Genomic DNA, 24,964 nt, shown 5'->3' on the forward strand with positions numbered 1-24,964 from the left:
CCTGTTAGAATGGCTATCATCAAAAAGATAAGAGATAACAAACGAGGTGGAGGAAAGGGAGCCCTTGTGCACTGTTGGTGGGAATGTAAACTGGTGCAGCCACTGTGGGAAAGACTATGGAGGCTCCTCAAAAAAAGTAAAAGTATGATCCACCAACCCCACTTCTGGACATATATTCAAAGGAAATGAAAAGAGGATCTCAAGGGGTATCTGTAGTCTCATGCTCACTGCAGCATTATTCACAATAGCCAGGGTATGGCAATGACTTGTGTGCCCATCAACAGATAAATGAGGAAAAATGTGAGACACACACACACACACACACACACACACACACACACACACACACACACACTGGAATATTATTATTCAGGCATCAGAAAAAAGGAAATCCTGCCATTTGCAATAATATTTAGGAACTTGAAGGTATTTGCCAAGTGAAATAAGCCAAAGACAAATATTGCATTGGTATCATTTTTATGTGCAAATCCAAAAAAAAAGAAGGTGCAACTCAGAATCAGAGCAGAGAAGTGGTTGCTAGGGATGGGAGAGTAGGGGAAAAGGGAGAGATTGATAAAAGGGCACAAACTTTCAGCTGTAAGATGGAAGATGAAAGACAATCACAATGACCCCATTGCTAACACTGTATTATATAACTGCTATTTGCTAAGAGAGTAGAACTTAAATATTCTTGCTTAAAATGATAAATATGAGATGATGGATATGTTAATTAACTAGATGGTGGGAATGCTTTCATAATGTACATCACATACATATATCAAATCATCACAATGTACACTTCAAATGTCTTACAACTTTATTTACTAATTATACCTCAATGAAGCTGAAAAAAAAAAAAAAAGAAAAATCAGAGTGTGGAACTCTCGGGAAAGTTACTAGTTCCAGCTGTCATAACTGTAAATCATCAAGTAATTGTTTTCTTCTCTGAAGACAGACTCCTATTATCCTTAAAACACACTGGCAATAAATAAGACAAAAACCACTCTGGATTGGGGTAGAATTTTTGTAGTTCAATTTCTTTGTCCTGATTTAGAAGGTAGGACAAGTAAATTGTGCGGTCTGTTTCTGGACATTCCCAATCTCTACCCGGTCCCTTCAAGTCTCAGATTCCCATTTTGTAAGAGCTCAGAATGAGATGCCAAGAGACTTTAAAGTGTGAATGCCTTGTTCTACTCTTCATGGACACTCCCAAATAATTAAGGATGTTGAATTTCTGGTTCCCATTTACTTCAGTTATTCATGTGTTACATGGTTAGCAGGAGGGTACTGATACTGACTTGTACTGACTGCAGGCCTTAAATCCATCTGACCCAAAGATTTGTGACACCTTCTGTCCCACAGCCAGTGACCAAACAAGATATCTACTAGGGATGACTTTCCCCTCTTCTGGGGACAAAGTCTGCAGAGTTTGGATAAGAGACATGGGCTCGAATGGGTAGTTGATTTTGTTGGGTGAGTGTGTGTGTGTGTGACAGAGGGGGCAGGGGAGAGGAGAGCTTATGTGTACCTCCACTGTTGGTCACCCTAAGGAAGTAGCTTCAGTCTTCATTTCCACAAATATCAAATATCAAGATAACTGATCACTTTGTGACTTACTGATTCCAGCCGAGACCCATGCCTTTGGATTTTACAGGATTTGGAGATTGATACAGTTTTCAAATAGGAAAAAATCTTCTTATGGATAAAAAATAGAGGGGTTTTGTTTTGGCAAGATTGGTCTATAGTAGAAGCACAGTTTGACTTAATCTCTACCTACATTAAGTTGTTCACTTCTTGGCCTCTGGGTATGAACATTGACTCTGCACCCTGGAAAAGATGCAGTGTGAAGAGACTACCAGGTGGCAGGGCGGAGCATCATGCCCAGAGACCAGGCTGCAGAGGGATTGTGTGGGCTTAGCCAGGTTCCTAAGCATCTTTTCATGTAAAGCAGGGGCATCCAATTTTCCCTTTGCTTCAAGAAGAGCTCTGATTCTACAGGAAAGCCATCTCCTCCCTTTATAAGTTATACAGTTTTGGAGATGTTTGTTTACTTTCTATGTGTCTTTTCTTGGAAAGACCTTAAAAATGGAATGAAATCCATACTATGTATTATATGTTAAGCCTAGCCCCTGGATTTTCCCCCCTGACTGGAGATCACGGCTTTTAAATCAAATTTTCTGTTTTGTGACAAGCATACAAAACAACAAAACAAATCAAAACAGAAACCCTTTCATTGATAAGATTGTAAAGGTTGGTGATAGTCAATTCAAAGATGTTCATGGAGAAAATACCTCAGTACAAGAATAGCTAACACATACTAAGTTCTCAGTATTTACAAGGTATTGTTATAAGCTTTTTCCTGCATAAACTCACTCAGTTGTTAGAATAACCTCATGACATCCTGGAGAGTCAAGTAACTCTTGCAAGGCCACGGTTGGTAACGGAAGCCAGAACACAGCCACTGCCATGTTGGCCTCTGGGGTCACTAACACTCACTTCAAAATACTAATCAGTTTTGAAACGAAGGAGAAGAAGGGTTTGGAGAGGTCCCAGGATGAGACATGGATTTACGCCATTAAGTTTCAGTGTGGCAGTATCTGCTCAGGATATTTAAAAGGTACCTAAGTAAGGTCTCTCTTCTTTTAGCTAGGGCATTTAAGACAAACTGCATGTCTTGCCCCAAATCACAAGGTGACCAGTGACAGGCCTTTTCCATATTTGTTCTATTTGATTGCAAAGTGTATAAACAACCATGCACACGAATCCATGAGCTGTACTAGGAAGCAGACATGTTTTAGCCTCCATACAGCCAACGTCAAGACTTTATGTACCCAATGCCGATTACTTTAGAATCTCACCATATTCTGCATGATTCTTTAAGCTTCCAAAGCTCACTTCCATCAGATAACTTCAATAGCCATGTTATGATGTACAGAAAGGAAAGTCAAAGTTTAATACACCCATAATTCTATAACTTCTTTTTTAAAGTAAAACCACACAGTAATAACCGCTGGACATCCCTCAGCTGATTTACCTTTGAATTTGAGGGAGAAGTGTCTCTCTACAAATGGTTTATGAATACATTTTCTAAAATGCTGATACTTCATTTTCAATTAAATAAAGTTATTTGTTGACTCTTCATTACATGCCTCTCATTATCCTACATTCAAAAACCCTTGGCAAGGTTTCCTTTGTGGAATTCACAATCCAGCTGAAGAAGATATGGGAAAGACAAAGGCTAGTTCCACGCAGTGGATGCTAGATGACAACGATTAGCACCGCCACTGGGGTGGCATCAAAAGGAGCAGGGAAGATGGTAGATAGTCAAGTATCACCCAGGTGGAAATGGAATGGTTTTCTTGGGCACTGAATGCTGGGGAAGGAGGTATTGGTCAGGAGATTCTCCTGGCTTTTGACTTCTGAGAAGAGGCATGGCTACATACGGGGTCCCACAGTGTTATATCTGTTCCTGGGCTCAGAAGAAAACATTCCATGCAGGCTGGCTGCATGGTCTGGTACAGAATAGGTGTTCACGAAATCTTTGCAGAATTAAAACACCAAATGCATACAGTTTAAATAACATGTATGACTGTTGCTTTTGAGAAAGCTCCCATAAAAAGCATATTTTTGAATTCATTAGGGGTTTTTGTTAATAGCTGCCATGTGTTTCATTTGAACTGTATCCTCAGGAAGTGATTGAACATTTCTGGCAATAAAGCAATTAAATAGGATTTTCCGGCTGGCCATATGGGTTCGCTGTAACCTCATATTTTCTTCTCTCATTTCTCAATGCAACAAAGGGAAGTCTACTAATAATTTCCAAATGAGAGAAAAAAAAATCATTCATAGTCTTGTTATTCTTCTCTGTGATATTCAAATGATAGGATAACAACCTTTTCTATGGCTAAACTGACCCTCCGATAATTCCCCACATGTAAAGATTTCCATTTGAGTTGATTTGTTAAGGCGTTTTAGGATTGAATTTAAAAAGCCGTTAAAGAGAAACTCTTATAGTAAAAGTCTTATAGTAAAAGGGGAGGGAACAATTTACTCTCTCTTAATGAGATCTTTTAAAGCTGTGTGTGTGTCTGTTTATGTTTTTGATGTGAAACGTGGTTGGGGAAGTACTGACTTTGACATGCCTTGTGGAAATGTTGTAGACGTATGTTGATGCTTTGGTCTGCTGCTAGAATGGCTTTATACACTTACAGGAGGACACCTTTTAGGAACTTACACCAACTACACAGAAGCTGCTGACATAATGGTTAACATGATGAATCGATGTCATATCTCAATCTATTTTAGTGCGATGACAGCTGAAACATTCTAATCAATTCAATTTCCTATTGATAATTTGAGGTGAAAATGGAGTATGATTTTTTCCTCTTTAATGTGTTATTTTTTTATTAATACTCCATGTCTCTCAGCTATATAAGTTATTTTCTTCTTAGTTCTTTAGAATCAGAACCAAGAACACGACCATTAAGAAGACCCTTGGAAAGCCAACCCTTTCAAACAATGGGCAGCTGTGAGGCCCTGCAAGATGACAGTCATAGGTTTAATGAAGGGATTGCTTTTGTCCTGCAGTAAACAACATAGTGCTACCACTTATTTTATTCTTTCTCTTTATAGGTCGTGCTCGTTTCATATGTTTTCAAATATTAGAGTTGTTCACACAGAAATGTCTGGAATATTGTTTTGTTCTATAGAAATTTCTTCCATTTGCCTTTTTAAAAGTGGCAAGAATCAGTGGCAGAGTTATTTATCCTTTTCCCTTAAAAAATACTCACTTTTGTTCCCACAAGAATATTTTACAGGGGAATTTCAAAGTGGGCAATTATGTCCTTAGAAAATGCAAGAAAACTCCCCTGCGTGGTGGATCAGCCTCTGTCTTACAAGAGGGTACAAGAGCCCACTGTGGGCACAACGTGAAACAGGAAGAGCTGGGGGATTCACATTTTTTTGGGAAGACATGAAAGACGACATAAAAGAAAAGAAGGTGCATGGGAAAATGGGTTTGTTTCCACCACTATTAAAAGATTCTTTTGAAATCATTCCAGTCTGTGATTTTGTTAGCCACTCAATGATTTCTGTTTGCTCTCACTTGAAAGAAGTTCATTGAAAAGCTGGGTCTGATTGGCAGTCTGCGATCATCTATTTTGGTTTACAAAGTATTTCTCTGGTGTAGATAGTCATCATTCTTTCATTAAAAGTATAGACTCTTCACGGGAGAGGGGGCTTAGATATATCAGTTAGCTGTGTTTCCCAAACTAAGTACTTTGAATACCACCCTTTACAATTTTTCACTCTATACATGGATCACATATAAATTAATATTTTAAGTATGAAATTTAAATAAATTTCCTTTTTTTTACTTGATTTGTCCTAAATAATAAATATAAAATGCATGAATTTATGGGGTTGAATTTTTGGGTATGTTATTCATTACACACATTAAAATAAAAAACTTCTAAGAAGTTTAAAATGTTTATCACTGGATCAGGTGATGTACACCAGTAGTTGATGTACCTGTACTTTGGAAAACACTGATTCAGTTTTCTATTCCATTTTGTCTGTGAGGATGTTGAGATCCAGATGTTAAGCAACTTGCCCAATGTTACAGAACTTTTTTTCTAGTCACAGTTTTTTGCTGGCGTGAGACTTTCCTTCTAGCTTTCTGATGGGCATTACAAAGGCAACCAGTCCTGCTGACATTTATTTGTTAATGGTTTAACAGAATTAAATATGATATCGAGCTTGTAACAGAATAACTTGCATTGTGAATTCATTTGTTCTCTGTATTTTCCCTTTGTCTCTTAGAAGGCTGAGAGATTAAGTATTTCATTCACACCCACCTTGACCAGGTTAATTATTACCAACTACATTCAAATATAAGCTTAGACTGTTATCGATAATTCAAAGCCTGCATGTTCATCTCTATTACATTACCAAAAATGCACTCATATTCTCATAGTTTCGTAACTTTCAATTTAAAAACTTTTGGCAGAACAAAGTTTGTGGTAGAAACTTAGAACCAACACCACTAAGAACTGCAGAAAGAATATAGAAAAGTGACTACTTAAAGGATGCACATAAATCTTTTTATGACAAACATAACCTTGTTCACTTGAATTGGAATTTACTCTTATCAAATATTACTTCACGTAAGTGGGTTCTTGGCTGGAGCCCAGAAAATTTTTGTTACTGGGAGATAATCATTGTAGTGGTACTAACAAATATGATTTGAAATATGAACCACGTTGCCTTACTCACACCATGACACGAGGCTCAGTTAAAATATAGCTTCTATTTTACTAGAAGGCAAAAGTGTTTGAATGCTCCAGAGCTCTAAGGCAGCTTATCACTTCAGACCCAGAGTGACAGAACCACTATCTGCAATTGGGAACTATGGAAAAATTTGCAAAGGCAGAGTGTTAATAGAATCTGATATAAAAAAAAATTACAAAGACTTTCAGGAATGAGGGATATTAACCAGATAATAACCAAATGTTTGATGCTTTCAAAGCTGTAAATCTCAGGAACATTGAGGTATTTTTTAAAGTGCTGCTCTTTGAGTCAGGACACACAGGCAAAGGAGGGGGGTACATGCCTGAATCAGTCCAGGAAGTGTGAGTGGTGTCTGCCAGGTGACGAAGGAAGATGCGTAAATTTATCGGTGAACTTGACATTGGGGCCTTTCAATAGCCGGCCCCGGACAGCATGATAGATGCCGAGGACTCTCTCTCCAAGTCACAAGGTCACGGAGCCCAACTCAATTTTTTTTTTTTTAAATGTTACCAGTGACCCAGATCTTTTCCTTTACTGTCTGGTTTCCATTTGCCCTTCCAGACTTTCTTTCAGCTCTGCTCTCTGTGTGGGACATGGGACCTGGATGGAAAGGGGTGCCAAATGCCCTGGTTTGAAGGGGATACTCCTAGTGTACATGGGCCTCGTGCTCAGTAAGATTTGTCTCAGAATGCTCAGTTTTTAAAAAAGTAGACTATTTTTTTTTTGGTTCACAATAAAATTGAGCGAAGGGTACAATTTCCTCTATACCTCCTGTCCCAACGCACCTGCAGCCTCCCCCAGTATTAACGTTCCCCACCAGAGTGACACATTTGTTACACTTGATGGACCTGCGATGACCTGTCATTATCACTCAAAGTCCGTGTTTCACATTAGGGTTCACTCCTGCTGCTACACGGTGTATGGATTTGGAAAAATGTATAGTGGCACACATGTACCATCATACTGTCATACAGAAGGGTTTCATTGCTCTGTGAATCTTCTGCACTCTGATTATTCATCCCTTCCTTCCCCTTGATCCCTAGCATCACTGATTTTTCTGCTGTCCCCACAGTTTTGCCTTTTCCAGAAAGTCATATATTTAGAATCATACAGTGCATAGAGTATTCAGATTGGCTTCTTTCACATAATAATATTCACTTAAAGTTTCTCTATGTCTCTTCGTGACTTGATAGTGCTGGATAGTATTCCGTTGTCTGGACATACCACATTTTATTTATCCATGGATATGGATAATAAAGGATTTCCTGGTTCTTCCAGATTTTGGTAACTGATTATGAAGAAAGCTCCTATAAACATCTGTGTGCAGGTTTCTTTGTGTGGACACAAATTTTCAACTCCTTTTGGTAAATATCAAAGAGTGCAATTGCTAAATTATATGGTAAGAGTATGATTAGTTTTGTAATGTTCATCTTCTGTTCATTTTGTTCTTAAAACTATGAATAGTTATATTAAGTCGGTCTGTTTGGGCTTTAAATAATCAAATTGGCACTATATCAGATGATTTCTAGTTCTAAATAACAGCAAGATGCTACTTCATTATCTGAAACCACTTCGTGATCACCAGTTGAGGTGTTTGTCCTCATTGTGATTTCTGCTCTCCATGAAACGGGTTACAAACGTGCCCCATAAATTCTGTACTTTGAGAAATAAGGCTTATCTTACGGTGACTCTAACCTTTGTATTGGGTGTAATTTCCAATGGTCTATTTTCTGTAATTAACAGAAGATAATACTTGGTAGCCCATTTTGAATAAAAATATGAAAACAACGTCACAATTTCCCCTGTTAAGGATGACAATATAACAGGATCCTAAACTCACAATACTGATATCATCTCAATAGCTTCAAGGGCAAAAATCTAGTACTAGGAAACAGCAATTCATTTTTTGGAATATTCTGGTTTATTAATCTATGTGCTAAAAGGAGAAATAGACTATGAAGTGATTCCAAAGTGAGACAGATACGTAAGCAGTAAAGTGTATTTTAGCAACAAAGAGAATGTTCCCTCTGTAATGAGGCCCTTCCCTCTTTCCAAATAGCCACTGTCTTTTCTATGAGAAGTTGTTATTATATGATCCTTGAGTTAAGATGATAATTAATGCAGCTCTCAGGAAACTGGAAGGTTTTCTGAAATTTCTTTCTTTTGATAAGAAACAAACATATTTTCTTTTAATTGGCTATTATTTTTGCAAGCTCTCCTGATAATGATTCACACCAGACCCAGATGACCCAGATTAAAAAAGTGACTTACTTTTAAATGTCTTTGATAGAATTTTAGTAAATATGCTACATTTTCTGGTAAACTTATTTTTAACTCCCATCAACCCTTTTTGGGTCAAAATACCACTAACAAATGCTATTTTTCAACATCTTCTCTACTTCCAGAAACTTGAGTATTTGTAAAGATTATTTGAAGTAGGCCTGAAAAAGATTTCTATTCAAATGCATTGTTTACGTTGGGGTCTTACACATGCATTCTTTTTCAAGAACTATAGTAAATTATCCTTTATAATGAGCAAAATTCTGAATATAAAAAATAAAGATTGCTTTTATTAAATGCTTTGATTTCTTATTCCAAACATATACAGTATTATTTATTGGCTATTTTAACTGGTACGTACTGCTGTTGAATACGCGATCATTTAGGCTTTGAAGCACAGCCATATGTCAGTTGCTAAAATAAACAAATAATGAAGTCTTAATCGCTGGGCTTATATGTTTGGGAACTTTTTGTTCTACTTAGAGTGCAACCTCCTTGAGGATAAGGACTATAGTATTTTTATCTATTGTATCCCCTATAAAACTTCTCACTTTGGTTGGACACAAACTGTTGTGTTGAGTTTGTATTCTCACCTCGGCTTTCACACAGATCTGACAGTCTAACACAACAAAACCCCAAAGAATTTAAACTGGGTATCTAGAGACCTCAGGTCTAGCCCTACAGACTGAAGAAGGGTAAGCACTTTAGAACACTGCTTTCTTAGTTATAAAGTTGTAGCTTATCTTTAAAGTTCCAAATTTTGAATAATTCATAATTTGTGCTAACATGTCTGAGTTTCTCTTGGCAGTATCTGTTAGCAAAATACTTAGCCAAACCAAAACCATATGAGTCCTGGGAAGTAATGTTTCTTGACTGAATACAGATGGCATTAGCCATTGAGTTTACTGTAATGGTTTTAATGTATGTCTGCAAAGTCTTTGACCCTCCTCCCTTTAAAAAGTAGAGCCTCGGTGTCCTCCCTTATTGAGTATGGCAGAAGTGACACTGTATGACTTCTGATGTGTCACAAAGGCGCCACAGCTCGCTCCTTGCCCTCTCTTTTGGAGGCTTACACTGGGATAAGCTGGGTCCCACATCATGAGGACACTCAGTTAGCCTGGCATGGTTCACACAGAAAGGAACTGAGGTCTCCTACCGACAGCCAGGTGAGTGAGCAATACCGGAGACTGATTCTTCCGTCCCAGTCACGCCTTTGGAATCTTGATGCCCACATCCTGAGAGATGCTGAGGCAGAACCCGGCTAGGCTGAGGGGCATGCGGTAGACACGTCTACTACAAATGGCTTTTGACAATACTTTGATGATGCTGTGTAAAGATTATTGACCATAAAATAATCCAAGTGATTGATTTGTTCAAACCCTAAATGCTAACAAACATCTTGACTTTCTTGAAATTACACATGTACATAAATGAATAAAGTGGACAACAGGTAGTGGGAGTGAGGATCACAACAGGGAAATTTTTTTTAGAATCCTATAGCAGTCATTTTATAAAACAACTGGAAGAAAACAACACTAAAAAGAGAATTCTAGAAGTTGGTGAGTGTTGGATTTTTGCTTGTCCAGTTTGTCTAGAGCCCTGAAAGGCTGGGAAGGAGGTAGGAGTGAGGCTAATGAGCTTCTGGCCTTCAGACCAGAGCCAGTCCCTTGAGGAGACTGTTGGATTATTTCAAGTATGGCAAAGGGATAACGTGATACACAGAAAGGCTGTTTTCTTGCTTCTCATAGTTATACCGAATTGCACAATACTTTGGCAACCCTTTCCAACACTTATACATGTTCTGGGACAATAATTTTATACACACAGAGAAAAAAATCTCAGAAGGCCATAAATGTTGCTCTGCAACATAAAAAGAGGTTGATGAGTGGGTGGTTTCTGAGGCCTGATCATAAGGTAGAGACAGAAACGAAGCAAGCTGTCAGTGAACAATGTGCAGTAAATCATTGGTCATTCATGTGAAGACAAACAGCTGCTGGAACTCTTTGGGAAATGCTATAGAGGTTTAAGAATTCATAGAAAAAGAACTACGTGCTATCAAGGACGAAGGTCAGGACTGAATATTCTCCAGGAGAAGCACACACTCCGGAAAGACTGCCTTCTTGCATTACATTTTAAACCATGCAGTGGATTATATTTATTCCAAATTAAAGTAAGAAAAAGAGCCTTTCAACCACCCAATCAACATATAGTAAAGACATATTGCAAAGCAATGAGGATATTAAAAATTGTGAAGTCTCAGTGAACTTGAGACTTAAAAGACAGAAAAAAACATCCACAAGCAACTTTCAAGAAACTGAGAGGGGAGGTCTGAAGTGAGAGATTCCAGCTCTTTACTTACGGGAGGCTTGCTTGCATTTAGAGACTACAGTTCTGCATCAGCTGGCCTCTTCCTAAGAGTTCAAGATGTGGTCTAGCAAAACATCATGAAAATGTGCACATAATTGGGTAAATTTCTTGCCACTCATAACACAAAAGCCACCAACTTAAGTTAAGCAAGCAACATTGGCCCCAGTGTCTTTACTCTAATAAGCCCCCTAAAACAGCCTGACCAATCAGGTATAGCTCAACAATAAAGAAGGTAGCGTCTGGGACTCCAGGCATTGACGTCTCAGATTAGCTAACTCAGGGTCTCCAACATCGACGTGTGTCAGAATCACCTGCTGGGCCCTGCTGCCAGAGCTTTGGGATTTAGGAGGTCAGTAGGTGTAGGGCCGGGCTTCAGAGTTTACATTTACTCTAGGTTCCCAGGTAAAACCACTGCTTCTCCGGGGACCATACTCTGAGAACTGACTGGCGAGCTAGGAGAATATACTGATTTGGGTCTAGTTCTGAACATAGAATCTGTAGCTGGAGTCTAGTTAGTGATGGAAAGGAGGGCACGATGCGCTGCTCCAGAACTTGGCAGGGGTGAGGTTCCATGAGACCTTTGTGGTTTCTGTTAAGCCCTGGGCATCTATACATGGGTTTTAAGTAGATGAATGACGTGATCCAGTTTGCAGCTTTCGAAGGTCACCCTGGCTGCTCAGAGGGGGATGTGTCGGGAGGAGGAGGGCCAGAGATGAGCTAACAGGCAAGACCTAACTGCTGCTTGGGCTGCTGTGAAGATGAGATGGGAAGCAGGTGGGAGACGTAGCCAGACCTAACTTACATTTAGCGGGGAGGATCACCAGAGGACACTTGGTAATGGATTGCTTGTGGGAGTGTGGGAGAGGTAGCTGCCAAAGACGACTCAGCCTCCGTCACGTAAAGCTGAGTGGGTGGAGTCCTGGAGGCAGAGAACACCGTGTGTGGGGGGCTGGGTTAGGTGACAGCAGGAGCCGACTTGCTTTTTGGACAAGCTTAGCTGGACACTCCTGCTGGTTACAGGAGTATGGAGGTCAGAATAGAGATCTGGGAGGAATATAAATTTGGTGGGAGCTGAAGCTAGGGAGATGAGGCTTCATGGTGAGTGTGCCATGGGAAGGGTGTGGGCCTGGGCCTGGCATTTAAAGACTACGTCAAGAAGAAGCCAGCAGAGCAAACAGACCAGGACCAGTCAGAGAGAAAAGAGAAACACCAGAAGAGTGTGATTTCACTGAAGCTGAAAGAAGAGAGAGAGACAGTCTGGGGACAGGAGTGATGCTGAGGTCGGTAAGATGAGAATGAAAATGTGACCATTTGACCTAGCAACATGGAAGTAAGGAAGTTGCTGGAAAAAATTAGCAATGGTAGATGTAGAAACCCACTGGGGACAGGAAACTGCATTGGGGTGAGCTCAAGAGTGAGTGGGAGGGGACGAGTGAAGACATTTATTGACTGAATCAGTGGTCCAGACATCAAATTCATCCAGTTCCGTTTTAAGCAAATATTACATGCAGCTCAGTCCTGGGGAAAGATGAAGAATCAGGCTCAGTAGAGTCTCGAGGAGGAGACAAAAGAAGTCAACACCTACTCCCTTCCTCCCTTGCCCCACTTTCCTCAAACAAGTATACCTTTCTGGAATTGTGACCATCTGCTGATCTCACAGAACTTCCCTATTTTTTTCAAGGCAAGACACATAGAAAATGCTTATATTAGAACAGATCATTGAGTTGTCTGGCAGGGCTTCTCAAGGCTGTAGCTACGTCCTAGACAAATACATCCCTGTCCTCAGCTCCCGCCTGTGGGATAAATGGAATCCTAGTCATCCCCAGATTGGCCCCATCTGCCACCACCTCAACCTAGGTATGGTCAGTTCTGATCAGATCTAGGTTCCTCCCACCAAGATTATAGGTGATGAGGCTGAGAGGAAAGAAAAGACTTGCAGAAATAATGATTTTCTACTGAATTTTGGGGTGGCCCACTTTGGGGTATTTTTTAATGATTAGGAAATAGTTCCATGACTAATGTAAAATTTATCTGACATATATTATCTAAAACTCTTTGTACATATTCGTATTGTATATTTGTAATACCATGCCTTACTTCTCCAACTAGCCTCTGAGACCCTTCAAGACAGGAGCTGTGAATGCATTTTCTTCCTTTCTGTGCCTCTGTGCCCATGCACTGCCTTCCATGTGATGAGTAATGCCTACGGCCCGATCCATACACAGGTGTGTGAGGCCACATTCGATGCTTTTCACACAGGGTATGTGAAGTCCGCATTTGCTTGTCGTACAAGAGGAAGGAACACTGCTTTATTATCCAACGTTTAAATCAAGATTGATTCTTGCCTTTGGCTAGCAGACTCTTCTCATACTCAAAAGAGCCTGGTAAACTGGCTGAAGTGGAGCATTAGCGGACTCTGTTCACATTACATTTTTGTTTTTATTGACTACTAGATATTGAAATCAATACTCATGAACTTTGAACGCAAAGGTCTACCTTACTGAAATAGGTGTCAGGTCTGTGCCTCTTTCCACATCCCACCCCCCTTCTTTAGTAGAATGTTGCATATTCTGGGAGCAAATATTCATTCTAGCTAATAGTTTTGAGGTTGACACATTCAAACCGGTCACCAGCCACCCTTCTCCACATCTTCTTGGGGGGCCTGGGGGACCTTCCTGTGAACGTGGCTGTGATGTTTCTGCTTGTGTTGCCAGGCCCCAGACCCCAGGTGTGAGATGAAACCTGGGGAGAGGGTATGAAGTGGCCTACCAGGCAGGGTTTAGGATTACAGACATTTTTCCTTCCTATTTGCCGTTATATTTTTGTTTTCCTTGCTTGACCAACTTTTCTCCAGACTCTATTTGGTACAATGCATGAAAATACTATTCAAAATAACTTTCCTCACAAGTAAATTATCCTGAACACAGAACAAAGTCAGCCTGGCAGGTAGGGTTTCATTTCTCTGACAAATGTTTACACATTTGCAATTAGGGAAAGAATGAGCATAAATGATAGATATGAGAAGGAAAAAAGGATAAAGCAAAGAATATGCCCCAAAAGGTTTAAAATAAGTCTCAAGGATACAGGAGTCCGTAGCAGAAGAGCTCAGTCCCTGCCCACAGAGGTTGCATGGCTTCCTGGCTTCTGTTATACCAGCTTCCTAGGAAACAGCTTCTCATACTGATTATGCTGGAAAATTATATGCATTGGTGGTTTGTAAATGAGCCCAAACTTTTAAGTAAATTTTTAACTTTCATCATTTTGTAAGTACTATATTGACCCCCGTGGTTTCTCTACAGCAGTTTCCTCTCCATCGGAGCCATGGCTGGCCCCACGGAAATGGGGAGCTTACCAAATGCCCAATAAGGGCAATGCCTCTGGTACCCCACCACCTAGGCCCTGGCATGCACACCCATGCTTCAGTTTTAGAGTCTTTTTAAACATTACAAACAACACAAGATAACTCAAGGGGCATTAACCTCTCTAAATCAACCCTAATACTGAGGCAGATTTTTCATTTTTTACTTTGTAAAATAGTTTTATTTATTTCTATTTAATTTTTTTTGGTTGGGGGGGGGAAAAGGGTTTATTTATTTATTTAATTTACTTTTGTAATATATATATATTTATTAAGGTATCATTGATATATAATCTTATGCCCAGGTTTCACATGAGCAACATTGTGGTTACTACATTACCCCCTATTATCAAGTCCCTACCACATACCCCATAACAGTCACTGTCCATCAGTGTAGTAAGATGCTATCGAGTCACTATTTGTCTTCTCTGTGATACACTACCTGCCCCACGCCCCCCCTATATTATGTGTGATAATCATAATACTCCTTAATTTCCTTCTCCTTCCCTTCCCACCCATCCTCCCCAACCCCTTTTCTTTTGGTAACCACTAGTCCCTTCTTGGAGGCTGTAAATCTGCTGCTGTTTTGTTCCTTCAGTTTTGCTTCGTTGTTATACTCCACAAATGAGGGAAATCATTTGTACTTGTCCTTCTCTGCCTGGCTTATTTCACTGAGCTTAATACCCTCCAGCTCCATCCATGTTGTTGCAAATGGTAGGATTTGTTTTCTTCTTATGGCTGAATAATATTCCACTGTGTATGTGTACCACATCTTCTTTATCCATTCATCTACTGATGGACACGTAGGTTGCTTCCATGTCTTGGCTACTGTAAATAGTGTGAAGCACAAATTTTAACAATAATGCCTTTTTATTGCAGTACAAAAGTTAACTCCCTATCTCTACAGTCAAACTGAAGCCTTTTGAGAAGTGATTACTTTGTTAAAAAGATACTTTCTTTGATTTCAGTGAAATATTACAATAAGAGAAAATATGGCTTTCTTTGGGGTGGCAGTTCCAGTATGGAGGCATCTTTCTGCTCAGAGCTCACTGACGATGGGAAGCCATGGCTTAGTGTATAAAAAATGAAGCTGAGCCTAATAGTGCTTGTGTAAGTCTGACTCAGTAAAAGATACCACTCCAAAGAATCCTGAGAATGAATAATGTCTAGATGGAGGACTTGGGAGGATTCATATCGTTTCGTGAAGACAACTATTGTCTTAGAGAATCAAGGAGGGGAATTAAATCAATATGCTTGATTTTGTCTCTTAGCTGAATTCTGTTCACTATAGAATGTCCTCAGAGTTTAAATGTCTTTGCTCTAATTCAGAAATAATGTGGATAGAAACATCAACAAGAAAACGGCCAGACCCCCTCACCCAAATAAACTGTATATAAACTCTAAAACTCGGGATGTTCCACTTTCTGTTTGAAAATATATTTTTTGATTTCAGAAGCACAGATGTTTTTATAAACCAGAAAGAGTAAAATATTGATATTGGCATCAAGTCAGACCCTGGTCCTCACTGCAAGTGGCTTTAACATTACCCTTTCTGTGCCTTATGCCTTCTCGTTGGTTTGTTCTTGATATAACACGAGGCGAATGTGATCACAGTGCACCATGGGTAACTTCTGAGAAGGAAGTCTCAAACCATGTTAGGTTGACTTCAGGTTCCATAAAACAACAAAAATCATTTGAAACCAGTGACCTAGCTTCAGCATTTTTTAATGACCTCCAAATCACACATAAATAAACCTTGACTGAGGAGAATATTTTGGAAATGGAATGTGAATTTTTTTCCTTAATGCAGCTTTACCATTAAAGGAGAGAAAGCTAATAACAGCCATTGTTGAAAAATCGCTGTAAAGTGAATTAGGGCATTTTCCTACCATAGCAAACAAAGCATAAAGAACACAATGCACTCTTTCTTTGAAGACTAGGGTTCATGCAGTACCTTCAGCTTCTAATCATCTGCGCTGTGCACCTGCCTCCCTTCTAGTTGCAAGAAGCACAGAGGCAAGAGCAGGCAGGGTAAGCGCCGCTCGCCCTGGAAGCAGTTTGAAACGGTAAATCTGGGCTGCAGGTGATGTCCTGGGTTTGCCTTTTCTCTGAGAACTAAATCATGGGTTACTTAATTAACTCATTAATTAACCCAGGTTAACTGCTATTTTAGAGAATAAAGATAGTTTTTTTTTAGGGAAATACTTTTAAATGTTTCTGAATTATACTGAGTCTCTACTGAAATGGATGCAGAAGGTGACTAATAACACGATGTTCTAGCCGAATCTAGGTCTATGGGTCCACAGAACCACACAGCACCAGGTCACTTACCCACGCTGTATAAAGTCTGCCAATATAAAGAAGCACAATTCATCGATCGCTGTTCATCGCTCCTATACTAAGACATGTATAATTATGACTTTATTAATTTCAAAATAACCTGTTTCTTTTGACGAGAATAGGTTTCATACACTAACTGCAAACTATGAAAAAACTTCCTTTGTCTTTCATTTGTGAAGGTAAAGTTTCTTCTATTTTGTAGTTGAATTTTAGCTGGGAGAGGAAAAGATAGGATATTCAGAATCTTTGTAAAAATTGGAAAGAGTACGTATCTCCAAAGGCTCATCTCTTTTGAAAATACAGCTGAATGAGTCATTTTCCTTCTAGAACTTCCAATATGAGCTGGAGGCCATTCATCCAAACCTATGCACATATTCCATTATTTGATAAAATCCAGGGAAGCATACTAAAGTTAATTATTACTAGTATATTCTTATTATTTTATTATTTTTATAATGATACAGTTTTTCTAACAAATACCCAATCCTAAGGTGAAGCTGCTTGACTATGAGATAGTATGGTTTCTTATTAATGGGCTGGAGGTAGAATTACAATAAAAGAAATCACAATGTATCCATATATGTTATATTTGCTAAATTATTCTAATATTTCAAACTAGAAAATATAACAGTTTCAGGCTTTTTAACCCTCAGAAAGAGAAGTCTTCTTTTTCTCAGTACATGAGATTATCTCGTGCTTTGCAGTTAAGTTTATAGCTACTGAGACCTCACAAAGATAAAGCAGTCAAGATCAAGCGATTGTGCTGGCCACACTGCTAAACTATGTGTTCTATCCTGTGTGGTTAGAAAGATCTGGACGTATCAGAACACTTGGGTTCAATACGAGCCCTGTCACTTGCTGGCTGCATGCTCTTGGCTATCCCCACATCCCCTGTATCTGTAAGATAAGAATAACAACAGTGCTTGCAAGGTGGCTGTGATGATTAATTAATTAAAATATTTGAAAACACTATGTAGCACACCACCCAAATGCAAACTGGTATTGTTGCCATGGGACATTAATGGTGCCTCAAGAAGGCAAAATCAAAACTGGTAAGACTGGTCTCAAATTTTTCATTTTCTCCAGTATGCTTTAGATACATAAATAATTGAATACAAATGAGGTGAATGATTTATTAAATAACCCACTAAAGGAGACACAATGGAAAATATAAGCAAAGTAAAAACAAAATCAATGGTCTCTGGCCAAAGGCAAATGGGAATCTATAACCCGCCTCCAGGAAAAAAACATGAATAGAATGAAGACTTGTTCATATGCTTGCTGGTCAATACCTTTAATGTGGAACTGGATTCCAGAATACTATAAGAACATTTCATTTCTTTGTATTTCTATTATCCCTTACACAAAAGAAGGTCTGTATTAAAGAGTATAGTATATGGATATTATTTTCATAACACACCTTAGATACTGGCAATATGGTTTTTGAGTTTAAGTAAAGATACTTCTGATTAAATTAGGGTTATTTTTAAATTACTCATTATCTGCTACATTTCAGAATAATAAATTTCCTCATTTGAAATAAAAGAGGAATTTACTCAGTTATGTAAAATAATTGGCCCAATATGTTCAAAGGTCATGATGCAGGGTAATAACATACTCTAGAAAATTTGTGTTACGTAATTATTTTCAATGTCTTGATTTGATTTGATAATCATATTAGCACCATAGATTGTACACAGATGGACAAATAACAGGGAGGATTCTGATTGTTCACCTTTGCTGCATAGATATCAGAGAATTTAGGAGCATAAGACAAATTCATGTAAACTGAAATTCCAAGATAATGTATATGTTATAATATGTATGTACATAATTGTATCTACAAAACAACTTTCCCATAAATTTAGGTAAAATGAGACCATAAAGCGTATCATTACTGATATTTGACAGAGAAAGATTCAGAGCAATAAGGAAAAAAATAGAGTATTGACTGAATTATTGAATTAAACAAGAGTTCCTTTGTGTCAAGAAGTTCCATTCTTTCAACTTTTATTGTTATAAATTACATGAAAAATATTTTCTCATAATATTAACAGTTTATGCAATTTTGACCAATTAGTCTTCAGTCATTTATTCTTTCATCCAATGAATATTTATTGATCCTTTACCCTCTGTTGAGTAGTAACCTTCAATGTTAACCAGCCTAACTATATAGCTAGAGGAACTTCATATCTTGGTTAAACTGCTGTAAAATTACTTTTGTGGATGGTTTCATGCAATTCACAGAACATGGCTGCAGTTTGCCCCACCATGCTTTTGACCTTAGTCAAGTCACTGGCCCATCTGCCCCCCAGAATCCACCTCATGGGACCTGGGATGGTCCTTTGATCCAATCAGAGGACCTGGGATGGTCTTCTCATCCAGTCAGAGGCTTGCTGGAAGATTAAGTGAGATAGTATATATTTTGAAATGGTTAAAAGTAAATTAGGGTAATAATGTCACAGTTTTAAGAATTATTATTTTAGTTTACCAGGAAATAATTGTGGTTGGCTGTGTAGCCACCACCTCAGAGGAACTCAAATCCTGAAGTTAAGGACTGGTACATGGGAGTGGGGTCACTGATTTTGTTAGAAAGGAGGAATCACATGGCAAATACTGCTATAAAAGAGAGAAACTATCCTTGAGGTAGTCCCTCATATTCCATACTACAGCAACAACCAGGTTTGGATACTAAAAAATATGAGTATTTAGTGAGCATTTATTCTTTGCCATGACCTCCTTTTTGTGAAGACACAAAGATGAATAAATCCTGATTCCTGACCTCAAGAAGTTCATTCTTACGAAATCCATTTCACTGTAAGGTGCTTGATCCAGATGACTGACCTCAGAGGAGTCATCCCCTCCGACCATGCTATGGCCCTACACCCAGATCACAGAAGATGAGTTACCTGTCTAACTGGCCACTGACGAGCGTCAGCTTACTCGAGATTCTTGAAACAGTGGAGTGACAGTAAGTAGCCTTGCCTGCCGTTTGGTGGAAATCAAATAATTCCACAGAACCAGCAATTCTCATGAACATCTAGCATTTTACTTTTGTATACCTGGTTAACTTGTTTTCTCCACACAAAATGTTTATAAGGTAACCAAGCAATTAAACCAAACACATTTACTGATTTGGATTTTTTTTTTTTTTACCAGAAACTTTCATATCAACAATGTGTATGTTTGGGAACAGATAGAGAGAAATTTCTGTAAGAGCTGGAGCTCAGTAAATATTTGTGGAATGATGGATAATGAATTAATTCACTGAATCATCCTCTTGCTGGTCAAATAGGAACTTTACAGACTGAACTACCTTTATTATAGAGTGTGAGGTTAAAAAGACAAAGAGATGATGCATGTAAGAACAATTTTCAACGTTAAAATGTCTGTACAAAGGGATGAACATAGCTGAAATGACAGCGTGATTGGCCTCTGTGTCAGAGAGGGCAAGGAGTGGTATGTGACAATCGTGGCCTCTGATGATGACCTTCCTGGAGTATTTATAAGGAAGAGATGCATGTGAAGCAGTTAGCATGGTGCCAGGCCCCTAAGAAGTGCTCAAGAAATAAAGTAATATCTTCTGAATTCTTGAGCTTCAGTTTACCAATTTTTTCTTTTAGAGGGGGTACATCTTTAGGAGTCATTACATCAAACCGCAGATTATGCTTAAGTATTTTAATTTTGTTGATATTTGTGTGTGTTTTTAGATCACACTTGATTGCTGACTTGATGCAGGGTAGATATGCCTTATCATTGTTTCACTGTTTTGAAATAAGGAGAGTGGATGACTCTGTCCTGTCTAGAACATTTTCTTAAGAATCAGAGATTATTTCTGATTTAAGTGTAAGAGCCCATTTCTACAAAAGTGAATCTGTAAGCACATAAAGCAGGGTATCTTAACCTGGGGTTTTCGAACCCCTAAAACTGCATGTGTACATTTCATAAGAAAGCAATCCCTAGCTTTCATTAAGTACACAAAGGGATTGTGATTCTTTCCAAATTAAGAATAACTGGCATGGAAAGTCAAAAATAATTAAATAGCTTATAACGTGTTTCATTTGGAGTGGCTCCATGGTTCGCATTCATTTCTTCCTTCTTTTCCTTTCCATTCATTTAACAAAAATTGATAGGATGTCTACTATGTGCTAGAGCGGCAGGAGGACAGCAGTGAGTAAAACATACAAAATCTCTGCTGTTCTCATTGGACTTAGGTGCAGACTTATGGACAAAACACAATAAAGTACAACATGAAGAGAGGGAACAGCAAGTGTTAGGAAAGAATATAAAGCAGAGTTGGGAGGGGGCCTGATGGGGGGTGCGTGGGGTGTTAGGATCTCAGTTGGGGCTCAAGGAAACCTCCTTGGTGAGGTGTCCTCAGAGGCCTGAGTGAAGGGGTGAAAGCCGGCCACTGGGCAGAAGCACTGCAGGTGTCCTTTCAGGCTGGCTTTCATCTTCACTGATTCACGCTGACTTTTCTCCTGCCCATATATGGTCCTGCTTACCTTTGGTTGCTACCTTTTTTTTTTGGTTTTCCTTTCAGAGGCCCAATGGATGCACACTGCTTCTCTCAGTCTCATCTGTAACACGAAGGTGTCTGACTAGCTGTTCTTTAAAATGCTAACATGTTGTGGTGCTTATTGTTGTTTTATTGTTATGAGGTTCCTATGTCCCAAAGTTCTCCCAAACTTGGCAATGATCTGGCCTGAGCTATAAATGCTGTAATTAATTCATCCACTAAAGGTTCACAAAGAAGTAAAATGTATGTCTTTGCCTCTGAGGAGCTCAGAATGTGACAATGATCTATTTCTTGGAAAGTTAAATTGTGCTCTTCAGCTCCTCCAAGTACAGTGAGTTATTCTTGCTCCTCAGGGTGATTTTACAGCATAAACATCTGCCTGAAGTTTTAGGGCTCCCCATGTCATGGCTCTGACAATGGCGTTTCACAAAGCCACAGGGACATCTGGGGTCAGGACTATTCTTTTGAGACTGATGTTGGGGGAAATACTGTGTTTGGTAGGACTTGAGTAAAAACATTTGCCATGACCTCATAGAAGCACTGTTTTTCCTGCCATTTCTCTAGCTTATAATTACAACACTCTACGAAAGACCCTAGTAACAAACAAACAGTGGAAAAGAAAGTCCTCATGAAATCAGACAGCTTGATGCATGCCACCATATTAACAGAACCACTGGGAACTGTCCAGTCTCTACTTTCTTCTGCAATCAGACCAGCCCATGGACAGGAACGGAGTCGGTGAACCTGTAACACAGCTGTTTACTGACACCTTGGGTGTGTGCACATGCTGTGCCTTTTGATTAGAGCTGGTTCTTGAAGGCAGCAGGCCTTGGGATCCCCTGAAGGGCTTGTTGAAGCACGGGCTACCAGGCCCCAGGCATCGTGTCTGCAGCCTCGGAAGTTTCATTTCTAACAGCTCCTCTGCGATGGGATTTCTGTGAGGCCACAGTTTGAGACCTTCGGCTGAGAGAATTCCTGCTTGGAGAACCCTCGCTGGGCTGCCCAGGGTATCCTGCAGTCGGGATGCTGTTAGGAATTCTTGCCGGCCTTGCAGCAGGGCAGCCAAAAGGGTGACTTCAGAAACTGAAACAGGCACGCTTATCTTCCTGGCATGCAGCTGCTGAGATGCAAGATGCTTGTCAAACAATGTGTGGGTCTTAGGTTGGTGCCCCAGGGAGGAACGGGCCCCATCACAGCCAGCCAAGGGCAGGCTGACCACACTGTACCCAAAGTGTAAAGGACCAAAAGTCACGAATCAAATGCTCTCATCACATGTGAACATGACATCAGGCAAGTTGTCAGCTGAACAGTTTTTCAATAAGTAAAACAATAAAATACTTAAAGTATTCAACATTCTATAAGCCAGGCAGCAGTTGTTTTATCAACAAAGAGACTCTTTAATTTGAAAAGTACAAGATCAAGAACACAGACTTGCTAAGTGTGAATTAAGAGAGTTCATTTGCTTTCACTCTGAGAATTCCTAACTGAAAACCATTTCTGATTGTGAAGATGACTGATTAAGAAGATATTGACAAAACTTAAGTAAAGGCCTATCTCTTCCTCTCTGCAATAAATATGAACTAATACATGACAGGTAATAGAAACTACCCTGTTTACAAAATATTTTATGCTTAAACTAAGAAACTATTCATAGTTCAGGAAAAAAAATGCTTAAAAATACATAGCAAATCTGGAGGAAGCTCTAGAAACTTCTATACTATAGGATAGCAGGAAAAGCAAATAGTTCGGTCGGTCAAAAGATATGTGATAGTTATTTTATGTGTCAACTTTGCTAGTTTATGGTGTCCAGGTTTTGGTCAAACACAATCTAGATATTGCTGTGAAGATATTTTTAAAGATGGGATTAACATTTAAATCAGTTGACTTTGAGTAAAGCCGATTACACTCCACTATTTGAAGCCACACCCAATCATGTGGAGGCCTGAAGAACAAAGCCTGACATATCCCAAAGAAGGAATTCTGCCTCAATGCTGCAACATAGAAAATTTGCCTAATTTTCCAACCTGCTGCCCCATGGAATTTGGACTTAAGACTGTAACATCAACCCTTTCCTAAATTTCAGCCTGCTAAACCGCTTTACAGATTTCAGAATTGCCAGCCCCCTAATCACATGAGCCAGTTCTTTAACATAAATCTCTCTCTGTCTCTGTCTCTGCCTGTGCCTGTCTCTATGTCTCTGTCTCGTTCTGTCTCTCTCTCTCATAGATATGTAATACTACGGGTTCTGTTACCTCTGGATGACACTGATTGATAGAGTATATATCAAAGACAAGACCAATCAGGCTGGAGTTGTTGGACTTCAGATGATCAACTCAACAATAATTTTTTACTTTGATTCTTCAGAGTGATTTAATTTTCTTCATCATCTCCATTGTTTCCACTCTGCCCATTGGAAACAGACATATTTATTTGCTACGCATTGCTGACACTTCTGTGAAACAGGTTCACCAGTGCTTTCTTTAATTTCTTTTGCTTGGAAGATGTAATGAGAGGTACATTTATGATTCCTCGGTGATTTGATCAGTTTGAGACAGTGGATCATTCTCCACCATATTTCCTCCAGTTATTTCATGGCATTTGCAGCCTCTGTGTAGCTATGCTAAGTAATTATTCTGGCCAGAAAGTGATGGTTCATTGCCTGAGACAGGAACATCACGTGCAAGGCTGCTGTTTTGCACAATTCTTGGGATTGTGCAATGTGGTGTCCCACATCAATTATGATCGCTGAATGGAAAAAAGCATTAAAACGACATGTCTCTGTATATTTAGAGCTAAAATGTTCTCAAAAGTCACAAGATGTCAAGGAATTTGTCTATTATGCACAAGGCACTATGCTCGGTGATTCAGCGTATATTCTTATTTGATTCTTTGACATGTCTGTAAAGTAGATGGTGGTGGTGATGATGATTCCTATTGTCTGGGTAAGAAAATGAGGGTCAGAGATAATAAGTGACCTAACAAAGTCAGACTGTGACTGAATGAAGGGACATGGACTTAGGTCACATCTGATTCCAAAGCACGTACTCTTTCCTTCCATTGGACTTCTCAAGAGCAAGATTGCAAGCTGGAAGACCATCAAGTCATGATAAAAAAATTTTAAGTGAAAATGACTTCCAACCTAGAATTCTATACCTAACTAAATTATCAAGAAGTGTCAGCTCCGATTAAAAGCATTTTCAGACCTGGAAATTGATTTCATAGGTGACATTGCATGCACAGTCTCTTAGGAATCCATTGGAGAATCTGCTCAGTCAGAACAAGGAAGTAAACCAAGAAAGGAAAAGATAAGTGAATTCTAGGGAACAGGGATCCAACCCAGGATAAACCAAAGAGATTACCCTGGATGACGTGACAGGTTGACGGCTGGAAGGAGGGATGTGTAATAGACAGCCCACAGAGACCCAGACAAATGCAAAGCTCTTTGAGAAATATCTTCAAGACAAATATAAAGACAAAATAAACCAACAAAAATAAACCTGACAGATTACCAGAGTAGGATATCAACATACGGAAAGAAGTTTTATAGTTCTGGCAGAGAGTTTAGAAATGAATAAGCAAAAGGAATGCAGAAAATAAGCCCTGTCTCTCTCAAAGGAAGTAGCTAAGGGGGGAAAAAATTGTTTCAAATAAGGGAATATAATCATATAATATTATGGTGTGTGTGTGTGTGTGTGTGTGTGTGTAGTGTAGTAAAGCTAAATTGTTATCTTTTATAACTAAATAGCTAAAAGGCAAAATCAAGAAATAGTAGTTAAGCATGTAATTTAGAAATACAGAAATATCAGGAGAAG

The 24,964-nt window shown here is 39.1% G+C and overlaps 1 protein-coding gene across 10 annotated transcripts in view; it reads right to left on the minus strand.

Moving 5' to 3' along the window:
• Positions 1-24,964, minus strand: part of DLC1 (DLC1 Rho GTPase activating protein) — a 369,945-nt gene that overhangs the window by 170,899 nt on the left and 174,082 nt on the right. Inside the window, exon 5 of one of the 10 annotated variants that reach the window (XM_073219081.1) lies at positions 427-8,982. The exons of the other annotated variants lie outside the window; for them this stretch is intronic. Coding sequence (XP_073075182.1) covers positions 8,947-8,982 — 36 coding nt within the window. The 3' untranslated portion in view covers positions 427-8,946. Of the gene's footprint in view, positions 1-426; positions 8,983-24,964 lie in introns of those variants that run through there. 10 annotated transcript variants of the gene reach the window in all.

Source organism: Manis javanica, chromosome 12 (assembly GCF_040802235.1).
Source record: "Manis javanica isolate MJ-LG chromosome 12, MJ_LKY, whole genome shotgun sequence".
Classification (NCBI taxonomy): domain Eukaryota; kingdom Metazoa; phylum Chordata; class Mammalia; order Pholidota; family Manidae; genus Manis; species Manis javanica.